Genomic DNA, 20,761 nt, shown 5'->3' with positions numbered 1-20,761 from the left:
GGGACAGGAGTTAAACACTTTAACATTTCCCCTTCTGCCACCACAAGCCTTCACATGAACAACTCAATCCAGGTCCACTTGTAAGCTACAGCCACTCCATTCTGCTTCAGTGTGGCAAACCAGCCAGTATTCCCTAGAAATTCCCTAGAAAGTCTGCACCACTTTGGCTCACTAAACAGGCTGTTAAGAAGTAAAACAAAAGAACTGAACTTTGCACCATTACAATGCCAATTTTCCCAGAGCTTCAGATCACAAACTCAGAGAAACATTACAGGAGTAGGTAATACCTTTTAGAAGTGTTCCATGTATCAGTCTCAAAGGGAAAACAAAGACAAATTCCAAGACAAAAGGCTACATTAAAGGCATCTGTGATGCCTTGTATTTCTCTCATATCCTGAGAGATTATTTGGTTTCTTAACATCAAGTGCTAGGAATTCCAAGTCAGAATTCATACATTAAAAGAAACCAAATCAGAGTTACATATGGAAACAGACTGCTAGGTTCTCCAAACATTCATTCTGTCTTGTGACAGCACAATGAGCAGAATGAATGCATTAAAGGAACTGCCAGATTTTTAGTCATAAAAATTAAGTGCCTTAGACATAATTGTGTGTTTTTTGTGGTATTACTGGATGCAAGTGTAAGAACAAAACCAGATATGTGCATTTCTTGATCCAACTTCCCAAAAAACCACTCAGTGGCACAAAGGATGAAAGTACTATCCATTACTGATGTGATATCCCCCTCACAGAGATCCGGTGCTGGCTAGAGACAAAAACTACAAATTAGGTGTGGTCACAAATCACCATCTGCCGTTTAAATAAACAAATAATTTAAATAATTATTTATATAATATATTTCTAAGTGCATACAACAGTCCAAGGAGGGAAGAAGATTTCAGTCACATGGAAGGAGCTTGGTAAGTAAATCCTGGAGACCTGGCACTTTCTACAATCCAGGAAACTGCAACATAATCACTATTTCCTTCAATGTTTCTGAGCTGTTCCAAGATGACCGCTCACAAGGCAACTCTAAAAGCCACACATTAAATGTAAACCACAGACCTGCCAGGATGAGACTTTTAACTGCAGAATTGAGTCAAATTAAGGGAGCTCAGTGGCAGTCAGGATGGAGGAAATGCCAATTCTGACCTGCTGCTTTTAAAGAAGCATGAGAACAGAGAACAGGCAGCTGTTAGAGGGGCTCACTGCCTGCCAGAAATTATGGTAACATTCATGCCTTCCCCCCAATGTACAGGGACTTTCTGACTCCACCTTTCAAAGCCAGGCAGAAACTGCAGCTAAACTCACAGCAGCTCACCCCACCTAAAAAGCTCAGCTCTGCATTCTAAACAGCAATGTCTTCAGAGGGCTGATCTGGCATTCAAATGCTGGAAACAATATGTTTTATGTAAGCTTTAACCAAAACCATACCCTGCTTTCTGCACTCCCACAATCTTGGATTGCTTAGGTCACTGGCACAAAATTGCAGCTTTGCTCAGCACAGTCAGCCCCATGGGTCAGCTTGATTCCTTTGAAATATTATTAGCTATAGTTTCTGAAATTGTAACCCCATAACTGTCTGCCACAAAAATGTTTGAGAAGCTCCCTAGAATGAATGCAGGCTATTTTATTTTCATTTTCTGTTGCTGGTTTTTTTTTCTTCATTTATGAAGGTTTTTCTTCTTAATTTTACTGTAAAGTTAAAGAGGCTAAAAAATAATTATTATAATGCATGATACTACAACCAGGACCTATATTCTGACCTTAACTTTCATACCCACACTTCCCACAGTACAGTATTTTCTAGAAATCTCTAGATTTCTAAAAAAATCTCAGCTCATCTTCAGAAACAGAGCCCTAAGGCAGGAATAAAGTCTCATTCAAATTAGACTTCAGCCTGAGCCAGCTGCTTTCTCCTAGCATTATTCCCTTTATGACCATCTGTCCCACCTGTTAATGTGTTTTTCCCCTCACCCAGCATCTCCACTACAATGATTTGCCATTCTGGCTGACACACAAATATCAGTGCAAAGGAACCTGGACTAAATCCAGCTTTGTGCCACTTGGTACTTGGAGCTTTGGTAAGGCACCTGCTTGACTGCTGGTATAATTTAATCTGCCTTAAGCCTAGTTTAGTTTATGCCAAGTTCACCTGTGAGGCAAACACAACAGTTTGTTGTCCTTCCTCAGACTGCCTCAATGAGTGCAAGTTTGGGTCAGTTTGGTTACACAAGGGTCCTGTACAGCAATTCTTGTTTGCAAATAGCCCAGCACACTCTGCTGAATGAATATACTGAGATCTATCTATTTATTGAAGGTGAATCCACAAAACAGCCCCTGCACACACTTGTGATTTCCTGGGGTTTCAAAACTGGCTGCATGCCTGCCTTTGTCAGCATTTTTTTTCAAATCAGACCTTCAGGCTGAAAAGTCATCCTGAATTTTCCTCCTTGGGCAGAACTGCCAGAGAGACACAACACAAAGAAATGAGGAAGAGAAGAACTGGGAAGGGCTGAGAATGAGGAAATAGAAATTAAATGGCATGTTGCTATACAGTGAAATTCTGCAATCATGGACTCGAAAGAATTCCTTGCTGTTTTCAATGAGATTAACATCAGAATAAACCTTATCAAAGATATTTTTAATAAATAAATAATTAAAATAGTTTATATATATTATATCATATATATTGTATAATATTTTATATTTTTATTTTATAACAGTTTTATTTTAGAATATTCTATTAATATATGATAATATAAATGCTATCAAATTATATATAATTATATGTATTATATATAATTATTATATACTTATACAATATATAAAATATTATAATATCAAATAATATAAAATATATTATATTTGATAATATATATAAAATATTTATTGCAGCATTAATTTTTCATATCTGTTTAGAGTCCGACAACTGAAGGGGAAATAATTACTTAAGCATAGCTCTGAAGACTGCACAGCTGTGGCACTGCCCAAAAAAGTCAGGAAGAACACAACACTTACAAAGCACATCATCACAATTTCATCTCATGTACTGCTGACAATAGTCAGAAATAACAGGAACGGAACTGCTGAAAAAACATGAGTTTTTCTGAGTACTGCTTTTACATTTCTGCAAAATATAGATAAGGCTTTTTTAAAGACTGTAAATCAGGGAATAAGAGAGAAAAGGAATTACAGATGTGTGACAAAGAATAAAGGCAAAGGACGTAGAAAAGGCAGGAAAAAGGAAATTAGGACAGATGCAGAATTCAAAGGAGCACATGCTGACAGGCTCTGCACTTCCAACAGAAAACTGGAAGCTGACATCTGTACCCATACAGTTTTAAATGAGCTCTTAGTTACTGGCACTGCATCCAGGAAGGAGGCAGAGGCAAAGAATGGTATCTTAACTGAGCTCATTTCTAGGCATAAGATTAAAATAAAAAGAGAGGGATGCAATTTCATGTCAGCTCCTGGCTGCTGCTCAGCATTCCTGACTGTCCCAGCCCTGTTTGTTGTGGAGTGCTGATAATGTTCCCAAGCTGCAGAGCTTTGGAACCCTTCTGTGATCCTTAGCTCTGCAGCTTTGGGATCCAATGGAAAAACCCCTTTTTCTGAAGGCCATTGACACATACCTTGAAAGATTCAGTCATTTGCTTTCCTGCTTCTCCCGAGAGTCCTCCGCCCTAGGAAAAACAAACCCAGAGCAAATCAAGTCCAGTGCACAGTGCAGGAAAGGTGATACACATTCAGTTCATTAATTTCAGACTGTACTGAATCAGCAGCCTTTGCATCAGTAAATGTATTAGCAAGAACTTTGTGGTGAGTTCTTAGCACAACTTTCCATCTTCTGGGCTCTCAGTTTTACTTCAGTTCCTTTATTTCATGCAACTGCACTTCAGGGCTTTATATATGTAACACATATATACACACATAACTTTCTAGATCAGATCATCACTCTGTAGTGCAGAACGTTATGGGCAACATCACAAGTTTTTCATTCAGAGCTGAATAAATAAATTGGGTTTTTACTCAAGTTTCTCCACTAAAATATCTACCTAACAGGTTTGCTTCTCCCTTTTTTAAGAGAAGGTTGAATAGGCAGAATGCAAGAGAAAAGAAAGAACTGGTTTTGTTAAATCCTTCATTAAACAAAGACTAATAAGGAATGCTCACCTATATGAATAAATAATGAGATTATTTTGCTTTGTCTACAATGTTGAACTTCAGGCTTCTGCAAAGGAACTGGGGGGGGGGGGAAGAAGACACAAAAAAAAGGGGCAGTAGTTCCAGGCATCTTTCTGTTCAACAACAGAGGGATAACAGACAGAGGGAAGCCATCTACCTAAAAATAAGATTCCCAGTTCCCACACCATCACCTCAGCATCTCTGTGGACCCTCCTGCAGTACCTGCACCTTCCCTGCCAGTTACAGCATGGAACAAAGGAGACAAAGCCCCACCAGGGTTCCTTGTTTCCCAGCAGCCTTCAAGGAGCTGAAAAGGTGAAGCGGGTGCAGAGGCTTGGGAGAGGGAAGAAGGCACCAGGAGCAAGAGGCTGGGGTGATGGGCCATGAAAGAGGATGGCTGGGATGATGGCTTTAGGGAGCACAGCTGGAAGGATGGAGTGCTGTCTCTCAAGGACTCGGTGGCTGTCTCTCAGCCTTGCTGCATCGCAGGTGGGAGCTCCCAGTCCAGATGGGAAAGCCCCAGATCAAAGGTACAATCCCCTGATGGAAAGAAGCAGAGAAAACCTTTCATGGCTGGCCTGTGAGATCCCAGCCCTTACCCACAGGGAGGGCTAGTGCAGGTGGATGGCAGTGTCAGGGACACAGCAGCCACCTGTCCCGCAGCAGCCACCAAAATGTGGGGCCATGGCTGGCACCACACAGATCACAGGCTTGCACTGAAGGCAAGTAACATGGTTCTTTTCCCTTTTTACAGATCTTGGGAATATGGTAAACATTTTAAAAAAATTTAAAAGAAGCAGTATTTTCAGTGGACCTTCCACAGATCACAGCCTTGCTACCAGCAAAAAATAAAAGGCAAACTCCCAGCCACAGCAGATCTCACTTCCTCTCCCCTTCCCCCCAGGGAGCCCCCCATATCCCCTCCTGCTGCCTCTTCTCAGCTTTAACCCTTCTGTTCCTCTTTTTTTTTGTAACTCTCTAAAGCAAGGCAGGCAATCATGGCTACAGGACCCTCCCTATGCCCTAAAAGACAATGTGCCAAGAGAGATCATAAATCTCTTTACAATATCCCAGAATGCTTTATCCTTCACTAAAAATATGGTTTATTTGCCTTAAAGCTGAGGGTTTTCTACTCCAGAATGACAAGACTTTGGCACAGTGGCAGACCCAAGCAAGACTAAAGTGTCACCCAAAGCCAAGGACACTATATAATAGCAACTCCTTGCTTTACCTGTAATTTTCCAAACACTTCCAAACCCATTGGTAAAATCCTAGAAATCCTTCCTGACACCATCAGCTGACAGTAGTGAAGCATTCCACAGATGAATAGAGGTAGCTGATTTTTCTCTGCAGTGCAATGAATGAGGATGGAGAGTGTGCTGATTCCCAGCTAACAGGATGGGAATTGCCAGCTCTGGAAGAAAAATATCCTAATGCCATCATCCCAGCTCTGGAAGAAAAATATCTCAGAGAGCTCCAGCTCCACTGCTGGCTTTTGTCTAACATCCAGCATGCCAAGCTGGATTTGCTAATAATAATTACTCGTGACAGCAAATACTGACAAGTACTCAACCATTATGCTTCAGTTTCTTCCTGTTGCTGCTTCATGGAGTTGCCCTAAAGCAAGAGCTGGCATCAGCACAGAGGACTGGAGCTGGATACAGTTTAATTTTCTCTTTCATGATCTTTCTTAAAGATACCAAGCCTGCATGTGAATTTGAAGTGCAGACCACCTACAGAACAGCCCCTGGGGGCTCCATCACATTATCCTTCAGTTCAACATTACCATGGAACTCAGTGAAGTCATCAGCCCAATTTTTGGGCCATGCCATGGGGCCAATCCTCCTCTCCATGAAGTCATTATTAATTTTTACAGATTGAACTCATATTTAAAGCAAGTAGCTAACTGCCTTTGTTAACCACACTGAGATTAAACTGAGTTAATCCCCCAGCACTAGAAAGAAATACCACAATTACTTTCTAATTAACAGAGTCATATTGTAATGGCTCCATGGCCTACAAATCTGAAACATGTTGCAAAGCGCAATATGGAAAATTGCTCCCTGGTTTAGTCCCAATGTTGCCAAGGGAGATATTCCAAACATGAATTTGCCCTTTACATTTAATAGCATGGTAGATTTAAACCTGCCCCCATTAAAACACTGATATTATCCTAAAGATACACTTCAGCCACTGGGTGAACAACTTCTCAAAAGTCACTCAGGAGTGTCTCAAGTAGCTGTACAATCACACAAGCATGATATTATTTCCTGTTGTGCCGTAGAGATATCAGTGTTTTCTCTGTGGTGTATGTTATAGGAAATAGAAGAGTATTTCAAAGGTTTCCTTTGAAAACACACATTGATTTTAACATTACTGTAAAGCCTGTATGAGAATGAGGTGTAAAATCTTACAACAGATTAAACTTGGTCGAAAAATGGGGTTTGTATGTCATTTAACCACTGTGATACACCACTGAAATAAAGACCTGCTGAGCAGTAATTCTGTTATTACTTTTACTGAAGACCTCAACGCTCTAATGACCATTACAAATCCTTTAGCACTGACAGAGTAATCCCAATGCTCTCAGCTGAATAACAGTGCTCCCCACATCAGCACTTAGCTCCAACCTAACTCTTCCACAAGACAGAGGAAAAGCCTCAGGGGGTATTTGTGTATGGAACACTGGCACTTCTGGCAAATCTTGGGCTAAACAGTTGTCACCTGCCCTTCTGCTAGAGCTGTCCCAAACCTGGACACTCAATTCCTGCACTTCCTGCTCAGGCTGCCTTAGACAAACACACATCCAACATCTCCTGGCACCATGGGGCTGCAGCCCATGCTCTCCCTGCTGCCTCTGGCACACCTCCTCTACTTCTTCTGTGCAGTCAGATCACTCAGCCTCCTGCTACAAAACCAGGCCCATCTCCTCCCTAAACTGCCCAGGGTTCCTAGACTGCATGAGTGTAGCTCAGCTGCTCCTGTGCCTTCACTGTGGTATTTTCGGGGTCCCCAGTCATGGGGAGGAAAGAGTCTGACTCCATGTTCTTAGAAGGCTAATTTAGTATTTTATGTTCTTATATTATATTGAAGAATACGATAGTAAAACTATACTAAATTTTACTTTGGGCTACTAAGTGTCTAAGAAATATCCTATGCCTCAATTTGCACTGGAAGGATAATGAAATGAGAGCCCTTGCCAGACTGCAGGAACACAGCAGATCAATAAATCCAATCCAGGACTCACTCTCTGGCACAGGAAAGCCACAGGAGGCATGTGGTGACAGGTACCCTGTCACTCACAGCCACACAAACCAGAGCTGCCCTCCTGCTCCAGGGTAAAACACAATCCAACGAGCACAAATGCCACAGATTCTGTATTGCTACAGCCAGGCAAGAACACTGCCACGACTTCAAAACAGCTTTTATCTGTCCCTAGGAAACATTAATACAATTTGGCAGCCACATCACATAAAAGATGAATTTGCAGGAAAAAAAAACATTCACAGCTAAACAAAAAAACCAACCAACCAAACAAAAAAAAACCCAAAAAGACTGCCAAAAAACCCAAAAAAAACCCCAACACACCCCCAAAAAAACCAAAAGAAAACACCCCACACAGTCAGAGAAAATTTGCTAATTTTGTGATATCATACAAGTGATATAATAGTATTTTTAGTATCAACTAGAATTTATTTATTTTATTCATTATTTTAGTTAGTTATTATTTATTTAATTTTTTATTTATAATTTATCTTTATTTTTTATTTATTTATTAAATCTTGTGAAATATTTCCATAGCTTAAGAAGCTCATTTATGGCAGCCAAAAGCTATAAAAGCACTTCAATCCTGTCTCCATACTGCAGGTATGTGAACACGAACATACACAACACTGGTCTGTGCCACCCTGCATATGCCACAAAGTCCATGTGTTGGGCAGGGCCATTTACACAATTTACAGTGCTAATTTCTGCACTCCCAATACATTTTTCAGACTGTTCCTCCTCACACAGATCCTCCCTGATGCCTTGTCAGCCTGGCATTTTCACCTCACTGTAGCTGCCTGTCCAACCTTGGGCTGGCACTAATGTTAGTTAAACAGAGGCTGTGCAATGACAGCACACAACAAAGAAAAGCACAAGGCAACTAGTGTAGCAGAAAAACAGGGCTTCCACGCTATTTAATAATCATTTTGCCTCACAGTGAGGGCATTGGGGCACAGAAAATACAAAGGTTTTATGTACAAGACAGCTGCATTGTACAAAATAAGGTTGAATTGAAATACATTGTAATTAAATTAGTCTAAAAAACTGTGCAGGCACTTATCCCTGACTTGAGCAGTTCATTGGCTTTAATTTAAACCAGTTTAATTGGTCTGACTAAAACTAAATATGTTCCTCTTAAAACAAACATCACTGTTTTTATTAGGCTTAAATAAAAGACGATTCAGATTATATGAGCACAACTTGCTTGTTAGAAAAGCCTTGGAACAGAGGCTATCAAGAAGCAGAAATATTCAGCTAGTCTACCCCAGACTCATGTTTAATAACATTTACAGTTGAATCACATCTGTAAAAGCAGACAAATTTGGTTCCACAAGAACAAATAAATGCAGAGCAACATTTGCAAAGTAAAGCCATTACAAGCAGCACTCTGGTGAAAAACCTCCTCTAGAACTAATGTCAATTTTTGACTCAGTGCTTAAATCAGTATTTTAGTAACTTCAGTAAAGCCTGAACTGATGCAGAAGAAAGCTTGCCTCAGTTCACTTGAACAACAGCAAGGCTAGGGAAGGTGAAGGATATCTACTCCTGAATTCCAAAGAGAACGTGGGCTTGACAAGCTGAACTATCAAGAACTCCAAAGGAACAGAGACCAGCAGAAACAGAAAACAAATTAATTTGCTGAAACCAACCCTAAGGAGAACCTGATGAGGGATCTATTCAGCTTCAGGCTGAATTTATTTTGTCACGTATTTCAGAAAAATTTACAATTTGAGCTGTGAATTACAACCATACACCATGGAGTCTGAAGTGTGATCCTTCCCAGGTGAAAAACCCTGTCAGCCTCCCAGCAGTCCCATCCACCACAGGACATAAGGCAGCTGTAATCTCTGCGTGCTGCCCCTTTATTCAATTTACTCACTTTGCTCTAATACATTTCCTGCACATCCAGACAATCCTCTTTCCTATTAGCAGAAACAGGCAAATACTCTAAAGAAACCCTCCTCACAATGACCCCCAGGAGCTGTGTCCTTTAACCTTGATTTCTGAAGGCACTGCTCACAGTGCTCTTGGATTGTTTTTCTCCTCCCTATGACCCTTCTGCTGCTCTGTCACTCCCCAGTGCCATTTCCTCCGTCTTCACAGTTTACTGCCCTCCTGATTGGGGAAAACAGCCTGGTACAATGAGGGGAAGAGGCAGATGACCTCATGGAGCTCTTCCATCTCTAACTCCTGTGAGCAGTGCTCTAAGTGACTCTTTTGTTGGTTTGTTTGTCCCGTCTAGCATTCATTAGGTTTTTAACAAATGCATTTGTTTGCTAGAATGGCATGAAGGAAAACATCTTAAAGCAACCCGCTGGATGTAGCTGACATAAAAATGCACCTGCCTGTTTTCTAGCTAGACAGTGCCTCATGGCTGCATGATACACTGATTGCTCAAACAAAATAAATTAACTTCTGAAAGACAACACAGTTTTAATGCATTTCGGCCAAGTTCTTTGATATGAGATCTTCTGCATCAAACTGGCAATAAGAAAGGCCATAAATGCTACTGCATGCTTTCCCCTAACACTATAGCAGGGCTTTGCTCTTTACCACAAGCTTGTGCTCATTATGTTTTCTCTAACATTTCCCTTTCCTCATGTATTCTAAAAGCCAGGTACTAAATCGGCATTTTAAGAATTTATAGTAAAATTAAGCAGGATGCATTTTGAACTGCACTGTTGTTCCAGAAAAGATGAGCCTAAGCACAATAAAAACTAATTTGTTTATTTTCCTTGAAGATTCAGTTACACTGACTGCATTTTTTATTCTGAGACAGCTGCACAGATAAATGACAGATCTGATTTAAAGATGCATAAAATGTAGCTTGCAATTTATTTGTGAAATTGCCTGAAACGCCACACATATTCCGCAGCTGATGACCAAGGCAATTGGCTTTATGCAATTACCAAATAAAAATATAAATAACATGAAGGCATAGAGAGCAGAAACAAATCAAATCATTGTCTGAGGAGTTACTGAGGGCTTAGAACGGGAAGCAAACAATTTGGTGAGGGAGACCAAAGCTTCTGCAGTTTGCAAATAAATCACTAAAAACTCCTGGGGGAGAAAAAGCCCAACCAAACCACAGCAGAGACAGTGATGGATTCCAAAATGAGAACTGACATGACCAAAGAAAAAAGCTAGCAGACAAAAACCTGTTTTTAAGGACACAGCCCATAAGTGCAGCAGCAGCAGCAGGAGGAGCACGAGGCCAGGCCTGAATCACTGGCCTGTGTCAGGGGTCACTTGGAGCTATTCTCAGAGTGCTCAGACCGTGTCCCATTTAAGCCCATTCTGCACTGGAATAAAGGTTTACATAAGACACTGAGGAGAGATGAATGGCACACTGAAAACAAAGGCTCTGTGGAGGAAGAGAACAGAAGAGCTTTTGGAGGAGGAAGGAGTTACTTTTTCCACCATAAGTGCTGTCTAAGTGCCACTACAGATGACAGAACTGTGACTGGCTCAATGCAATGCACATGTGTGGCTGCTGGTGTGCACAGGGCTGACACCACATCTAGCCCTGGTGACTCTGCATGGCCTATTTAATCACAGCCCATCATCAAATGCCACTGCTGAAAAGCACAAGGAGCACGACTCTGTGCAGTGTGCTGGCTGTGGTTCCTGTCCCTGCTTCCCAAGAGGCTGCTGTGTCCCTGCAGTGTCCAACAGATGAAGCTGATAAGGCATGGCAGCAGCTATCTGAACTGGGGATCTGAATGGGCTCAGACCTGCAGGGACACTCTGCTCCACTGCTCAGACTGCTCCTATAAATCTGTTTCTCTGCTGTTCCTCTCCAATGTCTGAGCAAAGCCCCTTTCCCTGCTTGCAGGCCGAACCATGCACACCCAGATGTGGGCTCTGCCTGGACCATGCTGCAGCAGGACCCTGACTCCCAATTTCAGGGCTCACAGTGATTAAGTAGGTCTTGTTCAGAGATGCAGTAAAGTTATCCTGTATCTCTTTAATCAGGTCATTGCCCCAGTCTAGAGCAATTTTGGGAGAAATCAGGTTTTTAACAAATGCATTGTTTGCCAGAATAACATGAAGGAAAACATGTTAAAGCAACCAGCTGACCTAAAAATGCACCTGCTTGCTTTCTAACTAGACAGTGTCTCATGGCTCAACCAAAATAAATTAAATTCTGAGAAACAACACAGTTTTAATGCATTTAGGGCCAGTTCTTTGATATGAGATCTTCTCCATCAAACTGGCAACAAGAAAGAGGAAAGCAATAGCATTTATGCTCTAACACTGTAGCAGGGCTTTGCTCTTTACTACAAGCTTGCGCTCATTATGTTTTCTCTAACATTTCCCTGTCCTCATGTATTCTAAAAGCCAGGTACTAAATCGGCATTTTACCGTAAATTTTAAGAATGTACAGTAAAATTAAGCAGGATGCATTTTTAACTGCACTGTTAGACCAGAAGGACAGCAAGAAATATTGCAAATATTTCTTTCCAGAAATAATGCAAATACTGTGTTCTCTTCTGACGGTGGGCTTGGAACTGCTTGTTCCAGATAAAGAATGAAGACCTTCATTATTTATAAGCTTTAAAGGTCTCTTCTCACTGCAAGGCCTGGCTCTACAGTCCCAACAGCCAGGTGAAAGAAGGCAGAAATATCCATTACTTCTACAAACAGGAAACTGAGGTACAGATTGTCCCACTGACACACTTCACCCTGCTCAGCAGCTGCTTCAGGAAACCCACTGGGGTGCCAGAACAGGGTCTGCACAGCTCCCCAGGAACTGAAATATCAAATCTGTCACTGGCATATTTTCTGGAAAAATCTCCTTGCCCGGGATTCTTCTCCTGGGAAGCCTCAGAGAAAAAAGAAAACAATTATCTGATTTGCTTCTCCTATTCTTTGCTGCTTTGGACTGTGTTTGGAGATTGTTTCATTGGTTTCAAGCGAATTGTTTTGACTCAATGGCCAATCAGGGTCAAGCCGTGTCAGGGCTTTGGAAGGAGTCACAAGTTTTCATTATTATCTTTTTAGCCTTCTGTAAAGGCTTTCTGCCTTCTCCTTCCTCTATTCTTTAGTATAGTTTAGTATAGCATTCTTTAATATAAGATAGTATCTTAAAATAATAAATTAGCCTTCTGAGAACATGGACTCAGATTCTTCATTCCCAGAAAATACAAGCTCAAATCCATCCCAGCTCTTGTCAAGGAAGAAGAACAGGTGGCAAATGACTGATTTACAACAGGTTTAGCTGTTAACTGCTCACAGCTGTAACCTATTCCAGTTCTTGCCTAACAGCACACAGGTGGTGGCTGCAGAACTCCCGCCCACACCAGCTCCAGTGGGGTTCAAGCCTGCCATAATTGGTCTGAAGCACTGGGAGACCTCTCCAAAGCCTGCCTTACACCCCTGTGAGGTGTGTTTCAATGTGTGCTCAAACACTGCCCTGATCTGTTTCAAACGGACACAGTTCAACAAAGCAGAAAGGAAACTGAAGCTTTTCTCTTGATGTAAGGGGCACGAGGAACAGAGCTAAGCCAAAGGGAAAATCCTGGGGAACTGTTTGAGGACATCGTCTACAGTAATGTTCTTGTTCCAATAACAGAGAGGGAGCACATTTGCATGATAGATGTTCAGCTCAGAATATTCTAAGAACTTAATTGTTTTACACTCTTCATGAGTTGCAGAGGCTGCCACAGAGGTAATAAACATTATGCACCACCACCAAGCAAGTGTAAATAATCCCATGGAAGCTTACTAACAAGCCAGGAAAAGCTGGGCACAACTACAGCATCACTGCAGTGTCACACATTGCTCTCTTCAATGTGGTACAACAACAAGATAACACCCAGAAACTGCTACTTTTGTTCATGTTATCTGCTAAAAGAGGTAAAATATTTCAAACTACTGACAGAACCAGATATCCCACCTACTTAATATATATTCAGCTATGTAACAACTCCATGACAGGAAAAAATAATGGATTATAAGGTTCCAAAATTCTGGGGCTGTATTAGCCTTACCCTGTGCGTCCTTTCTAAACAATGTGAGCAAGTCCTTCATCTGAAATCCCCTATCATTTGTTGACAATGCCCAGAGCAAACTGGAGGCTGCCCAGGGAATTTCAGAGCAAAATATCACTCAGCACATGAGAAGTGGCCTTGGAAGAAAAGGGTGGTCACAGATGAGGTATTTGTAGAGGTGTCAGCATTAAGCACACACAAAGCACACAAAATGCAGAGAGGACCTTTGCCCAAACTATAGCATGGTTAAAGCTGTAACAAACATAAATCAGGAGTGATGCAGTCTCTGTTAGAAAAATGACAGCTTTGAAATAGTAAGAAATGGAAATGAAGATAATAAACTGGCCTATAACAAGTAGTGTAGGCTTGTCCTCCTACAATTCAACACCTGTATCAATGATCAAACAGCCCTGCTCAGCTCCACAAATCTAAACTGACAAATGACTCACTTATAACATGAGCAAAGGGTCTGGGAGGCTTCAGTGCACGTGAACATCAATATTTTTCACATTTCAGAAGGTATGAAGCTAATCTTGAGCCTCTTAAAAGCTTAGAATTGCATCTGAAAAAATATTCATTTTGCATGTATGCTCTAAGAAATATTTTTCCCAATTAACATGATGAAAACATTGCTCGCTACAGCACACCACCTTAATAGAAAACCCAAAAGAAAACAATTGTAAATGCTAATTTTCAGCTTAGTGAACAATCAGAAATAAACGCTGTTACTGAACTTCTATCTTCAGGTGTCAAGAAGAGAATCAAACTGTAAATGCCAAAAATGGTCTCTGAAAAACTGTTGAAAGATAAAGGATAATATTAAAACCACAGATGACATACTCAAGATGGATAAATGCGATAAATGCCTCAAATACATGAGCATGTCAATAGAATTATGGGGTTTTTCTGCATGCATGTACACATGCAGTTGTGGCCAAACTGTGCCTGTTGTAATCACTACATGTAGTAACACCCTGTGCTAAGGTTATTTCTTCATCCGGATTCATTTTTTTTCTAGCTTTTACCCTCGATATTTCAGGCAATACTTTCTAGCAATTAGGAAGAGGTTTGTCAAATTTTAAGCAGGCATTGCCACAGGGGAGAATTCAGGACTGTGATGTTGATAATTTGATAATAAATCTTCATGTTCTGTTCTCAAAAAATAATTATGGTACTCTGAACTATAAATGTATAAAGACAGTTTATAACAAACAAACTATAAACTATGCAGCCTATAAAAAAAATACTTAAACTTCTCTTCATCTAGGATCAAAAACTTAGCCTCTCCACCAGTTTCTTCCAACTTTAAAATCAAGGAAGTAAAACCTGTATTACGCATCTGGTAAGAAATTTACATAGCAACTGACCTGGCAGCTATGTTGACAATAACTTGACAGTAAATGCTAACATTTGAAGTTTCTTTTCCATACTTGTTTGATTAAGAATTTCCTCCATTTTAATGGAGGTTGAGAAACTCTACATCAAAAGAAATTGTATTGTTACTGTTGATTTTAGGTGGACTACCTATAATTTTTAATTAATTGCACGATGATAAGAAATTGTATCACATAAGAGTAGAATATGCAATTTCGTGTGGTAACCTTATAGGCTGTATTTCAGATGCAGCAATTTCAAGGTCACATGCCTAAAAATCAAAAATATCTCCTTTTATTCAGTGCTTTATAGTTTTCCAGCTTAATCTCTTCTGCTAAGCACACAGACTTCCTCAAGATAATTAAGAAAATGATACTGCTATACTGACATGTTAAGAATATATATTCTGCAAAGCAATCTGCCTACAGTGGTGCCTTTTAACACCACCTTTACACAGACTTCTCTGTGCTGTTAAAAGCCAAGCATTCAGGGCTCTGGACAAATATCTGCTGGTCCACACCACTGGGTGTGTCAAAAAACTAGGACTGAATTTTAAAAAATTTAGTTTCTAAGCTTTTTCTCAGGACCACAGGAAAACTCAGGCTGCAAGGAACCCCAGGATGTCTTTAATTCAACCTACTGCTCAAAGCAGGGTAGGCTCTGAGCTCAGACCAGGTTCTTAAGCTTGACCCAGCAGGGTCTTGAGAGCTGCCAAGGATGGAAACTGCAGAGTCTCTCTTGGTAACTTACTTCCCAACCGTGCTTGTGGAGACAGCTTTTTCCTTATATTCCATCTGAACTTTTTATGCTTCAGTTAATGCCATCATGTCTTGCCCTCCTGCCACACAGCCCCCTGCTGAGCCTGACCCCATCTCCATCATCTTCCTCTAGATTGTGCAAAGCTGCTGCTACAGCACCCCAGAGCCTGCTCTAGACTGAACACACTCTGTTCTTTCAAACTGAGTGCTAAACGTTTAAACACTTCCATTCTCAGTAAGAGTAATGCATATTCAAACATTTATTACAGAGATGATGACTCTTAACAATCTAAATGAAATTAAACAAGTGGACATGATGTCTCTGAATCCTAGTGGGAATTATTCCAATCAGAACCTTGTGGAATTAAACCCTGTTTGTATACCAGGAAAACACTTTTCTGTGCTTACTAGAAATGTTTTTATCAATATGGTGTGTGATATGCTCTAACAGGCACACCAAATTAGCAGTAGCTGTGCCCCTGCTGAGAAGTTACATGCTGCCCTTCATTAATGTTTCAGGTATATTCTAAAATAAAACTCAAAACACACTGCAGACCTCAAAGGAAGAAGTAAATGAGTAACTCTGTTGGAATGGTATTATGACATTAGCTTGCAAAACTAGTAATAAACTATGGGCCAAGACGCACAAAAAGCCCCAGATGGATAAAACTCATTGATCATTTTTAAAGATAGTTCCTACTCTTCTCATGTTAAGTTTTGGGCCCTCTGATGTACACACCAAAGGGTGCTTTCAGTAAGTGCAACACTGGATCTTCCTCTGCAACAGCATATGGTAATGCTTCCTAAATTACCCTTCTGCAGAAGGTGCTCTGTTTTATGATGTAATTTTACCTGGACCTTTAATGGGTAAAGCCATAAAATAATGAGGTTGTTTCCAAGGTAAATGGGGCCACCCATTGACTTCATCCTGTGTTAGAATGGGAGGCATCAAGGTGCAAACATGGAAATGACTACAAAGATGGCATATTAGGGTCACATACTATTGGATTTATGCTCAACCACCACCTACAGCCAGGCTTTTAAGATGGCATTTGGGCTCCACTGCAGCCATGGTTGCATGTGGGCAGCCACAACTGATTATCAAAAGCCACAATCAGTGCTGAGTGCCTTGAGCTCCCAGAGCTGCCTCTGTGAGACAAGCTTCCCCAGCAGCACAGAGAACGTGGTGTGTCACTGTGGGGATGTGAACGTGCCAGTCCCCACATCTGTGGCCTAACAAGGCTGATTGTGCAAATTTTACAGAGAGAATTTACAGCCTGGCTCCTTCATTCTGACACTGAAGGTCCTGCCCTCAAACCCACTGGTAATTTTTAGCATTATACATTCAGCTGTGATTATTCATTTAAGAAAATGGCATAACACAGGGAAGCAATGAAAATGCCTGTTCCAATTCTTTACCATGCCCACATCTCCTAATTTGTTCTAAAACGCCTGAATAAATGCAGAGCACCTGAGTGTTTACACAATTAATGAACTGATTTACCTGCCTTCCTAACACTATCCTCCCAGGGATAAATTAATGACTAATGAAATCCACCTGAATTATTTTCATCTGTCTAATTAAACAAAGGATACAGCCTGTGGACTATTTTAACAAGATATCAGTTGTGTTGAAGCTATCTCCTGACTTTGCAATCTTCTCTTTTACCTATGGCTTTGCAGCATATTTCAGTGCTCAATTTCCATGGGGAAAAACCAGCATATCCACTGGATCACAGAGAAGTGCCAGGCCTGTCAGGAACAATCAGTGCATGAAGTGGACAAGGCAGAGACTGCAGAAACAGGAGGCATAATTCATTTCTTATACATTACTTTCAACAGCACAGAAAGGGAGGGCTGTGGTTGAGCTGGAAATCGTTCAAGGAAAAATGGAGCGCTGCGACTAAACACAGGAGAGAAGGGCCAGATGAAGGGACAAGGAGGTGGAATAATGCTGTTGATTGGGTTATTTATTAATGTATCAGGTTTTATGTAAGTATGGTGATAATCAAATTGTAATTTTCTGCTCCTTTGATACATGCTCCACAAACACACAGTGACAGCCAGAACCCAGGAGAGCTGACACTGAACAGATGAGGCAAGGAAAGGGTAAAGGGCTCGGACAACTCTGACTTGCCCAAGGCTACATCATTTCCAAGTGGCAAGAGTGTCCTTTTACTGCTGTAGCTACAGCAAAGACCAGAAAAAGACAAAGTGAAGGTCGGGTTTGTGCAGGTGAGAGCCCAATGAGATATCAGTGCTGCTTTGAGCAGACAGGTTGGTAGGTGTATGGTTTCCCTGTTACTCAGTTTTTATGTAAGGCCAGAGCATTCCTGACAGGTGCTGGATATTATAAATATATAAAGGTAGAACACTATATATTAATATTCTACCTTGATATTTTTCACAGTATCACAATTTCAAATTCTGGCACCCTGGAAAGCAGAGCCCTGCCCTCTTTCCTTGACAAACAAGAGGTACATCACAAGTGATACAAAACAGAGTCTGCCCCTTCCTTGAGATGCTCCATTCTGTCTCTGAGCACTGTGGCTGGGGGAGCTCCTGGGTATTTTCCCTGAGTAGTTTCAGACCAGTTTCCTGCCATGGCTGGTCTGCCCCTCTCCAGCTGCAGGGAGGGCAAACGGGGCTGGGACAGCATCTCAAGGCTGGTCCATGCCAGCCCTGGCACCAGCAGTAGCAACTGCAGCACTGCTGGATGTGAGGAACACTTGCCACCAGCAGCACAGAGGGGCTGGGGAGACACCTACCAGTCACCTGTTGTGCCCATACCCCATCTGCTACCGTGACTAAGGAAAGCTAACACCTCAGCCGTGGTTTCCTCAGCTGTTAGCTCTGGCACAGACTGCAGCTGTGCAGCTCCCAGCCTCTAACCCGAGCTTTACTGAGCTGCTGCACAGGGTGGAACGCGGCTGGGATGCTCCCTTGGTCCAGCTGAAAGGCGCCCGTGCTAACTCCGTGCCCTTTGCCTTGACCGGCAAGACTTGGTTTTAATCCCCAGATCAGGTCACTAAGCCGAAGAACATAAACATGACATTTATAAAACGACAGTGCCCACAGATGCTCATCGGCCACGTTAGTGTTAGCTACCGAAAACTCCTCTTCCATGATTCAAAGTTTCTTCTGAAATTACTCAGAACCTCTCAGCACATGTTACTGGGTTTTACCCATAATCTATTTTAGTACAAGGGCAGACAGAAGAGCTTTAACAAACTGACAGGCAAAAAAAGGCTTGATGTCTGCCAGGACACCTTCGCGGGTTTTTGGTTTGATGTCTTTTTGTCAGTTTTGTTTGGGTTTTTTTAATCATCGAGAGTCCCATAAACAAGAAATTCACCCCAAAGGAAATCATACACCTTGCCTTCCCCTTCTCCATCCCCTCTCATTATTTCCTTTCCACACGTGGTGACTGCAATGAAAGAGCAAGGAAAGAGGTAAAACCACACACAATCTGCCTCTGAATCTCAAACAACAAATCTGCCAGGGACAGAAATCCCCTGCAAAGCACGAACAAATCGGGGCACTAAAATCTGCTAACACAAACCGGCGAGCTGCCGAGGAGCAGCCCCTGAGCCGCTCCGCGCCGCCGGAAGGACGGACGGACGGACGGATCTGGGCAGCAAACTCCGCTTACCTTGCTCATGCTGGCAGGAGAGGGAGATGGTCCTGCCGGGCTCCGGCCGGGATGGAGCGGGATCGCCGAGCCCCGGGGGCGGAGAGAGCGGCGCTGCGCGGGACCGGGGCCGGCCGGGGCTGCTGCTGCTCGGATCGCTGCGGCTGCTGCTGCCGCCGGTGCCGCTGCTCGGGGCTGGGGCTGCTGCTGCCGCCGCTGCCGGGCTCAGATTGCATCAGCGGCTGAGGGCGGCGCGCTCGGGGAGCTCGGCGAACAGCCGGGGCCGCCCCGCCCAGCCGCTCCCCGGCACCCTCACCGCCCCTCGGCACCCACCCACACCGCCCCCCGAGCAGCACCGGCCGGGCCGAGCCCTCGCTGCAGCCGGGGCACCCCCGCCCTAAAATGGCCCCGCATGGTGCGCGGCGGAGACATTCAGGGCTGTAATTCAGTGAGACACGTTCTCCTCAGCCTCTCATGGTGTTCTGAGTCATTTCCTCTGTCTCGCTGGGTCCAGCTGGGCTGACACACCAACACCTGGCAGTCATCATCCTTCCCTGCTGCTGAGTGCCCCAGCACTGCCACCCAAGCACAGGGGCACAGTACCCATTGTACCTGGGATTACTGGAGCTGCCAGAGGTATTTCCCTGCGCTCCAGATATTTCCCTGTGCTCCAGCACTACCACCCATTTTATCTGGGATTAATGGGGCTGCCAGACGTGCTTCCCTGCTCACCCAACACAGGGGCACAGCACCCATTGTACCTGGGATTGCTGGGGTTGAAAGACGTGTTTCTGTGCCCATCACCCATTGTATCTGGGATTGGTGAGGCTGACAGAAGTGTTTCCCTGCTCACTCAACACAGGGCACAGCACCCATTGTATCTGGGATTACCCGAGGTGCTTCCCTGCCCACCCGTGCCCCAGGCCACGCTGAAGGTCTGGGATGTACCTGCAAAGCTCTGAGCCACCTCAGAGTCCCGGTCACCTGGCAGGCAGCTGGCCAGAACCCGAAGACAATAAATACAGCAGCCTGTCCACTGTGTTGCTTCTAGTTCCTGTGAAACTAATTAAAAAAAAAAAAGGGAAAAAAAAACCACACGAATTTTTCAGAGAAAATGCTGCTCTAATGTTCACAAAGTGCTTACTTTCATCATGACTAATTTTACATTTTCTTCCTCTACTAATATTTTTGTAAAGGTTTTCCCCCTCTGATCTCTTTCAGAGTTGTTGTAGGAAGCCGTTTCATCTCAGTGTGACTGTCACAAGTGCCAGGTTCTGCTTTGCACGATGTACATGAATTATTCTCTGTTGTACAGTGCCAGAGATTGGTTACATAAGCAGGTTTTTGTTCCTGCTGCTCTTCAGCCAGGTAAAAATGCTGTTTAGTGGATTTACAAGCATTTTGATTTCCAAAAGAACACAGGTGAGCAGCACTACCCAAAACACAAGTTCACATGAACAGTGATATTTCAGCAACTATTTAGGAGAGGAGAAAGATGGAGCAAAAAACCAGGAGGCAGAAAAAGCAGCAAAGAAGCTTTAGATAGATTCA

At 42.6% G+C, this 20,761-nt stretch overlaps 1 protein-coding gene across 2 annotated transcripts in view; it reads right to left on the bottom strand.

The window, feature by feature from the left end:
• BCAT1 (branched chain amino acid transaminase 1) overlaps positions 1-19,384 on the bottom strand; it is a 57,943-nt gene extending 38,559 nt beyond the window's left edge. Inside the window, exons 1-2 of one of the 2 annotated variants that reach the window (XM_036400804.2) lie at positions 19,232-19,384; positions 3,635-3,685 (exon numbers count right to left, since the gene is read on the bottom strand). In XM_036400804.2, coding sequence (XP_036256697.1) covers positions 3,635-3,685; positions 19,232-19,240 — 60 coding nt within the window. In that variant the 5' untranslated portion in view covers positions 19,241-19,384. The remainder of the gene's footprint in view (positions 1-3,634; positions 3,686-19,231) is intronic. The other variant, XM_036400806.2, reaches the window with a different exon arrangement.
• Positions 19,385-20,761: the final 1,377 nt, after the last annotated feature.

This window comes from Molothrus ater, chromosome 5 (genome assembly GCF_012460135.2).
Source record: "Molothrus ater isolate BHLD 08-10-18 breed brown headed cowbird chromosome 5, BPBGC_Mater_1.1, whole genome shotgun sequence".
NCBI lineage: Eukaryota > Metazoa > Chordata > Aves > Passeriformes > Icteridae > Molothrus > Molothrus ater.
This window is presented reverse-complemented; position numbering and strand designations above follow the sequence as displayed.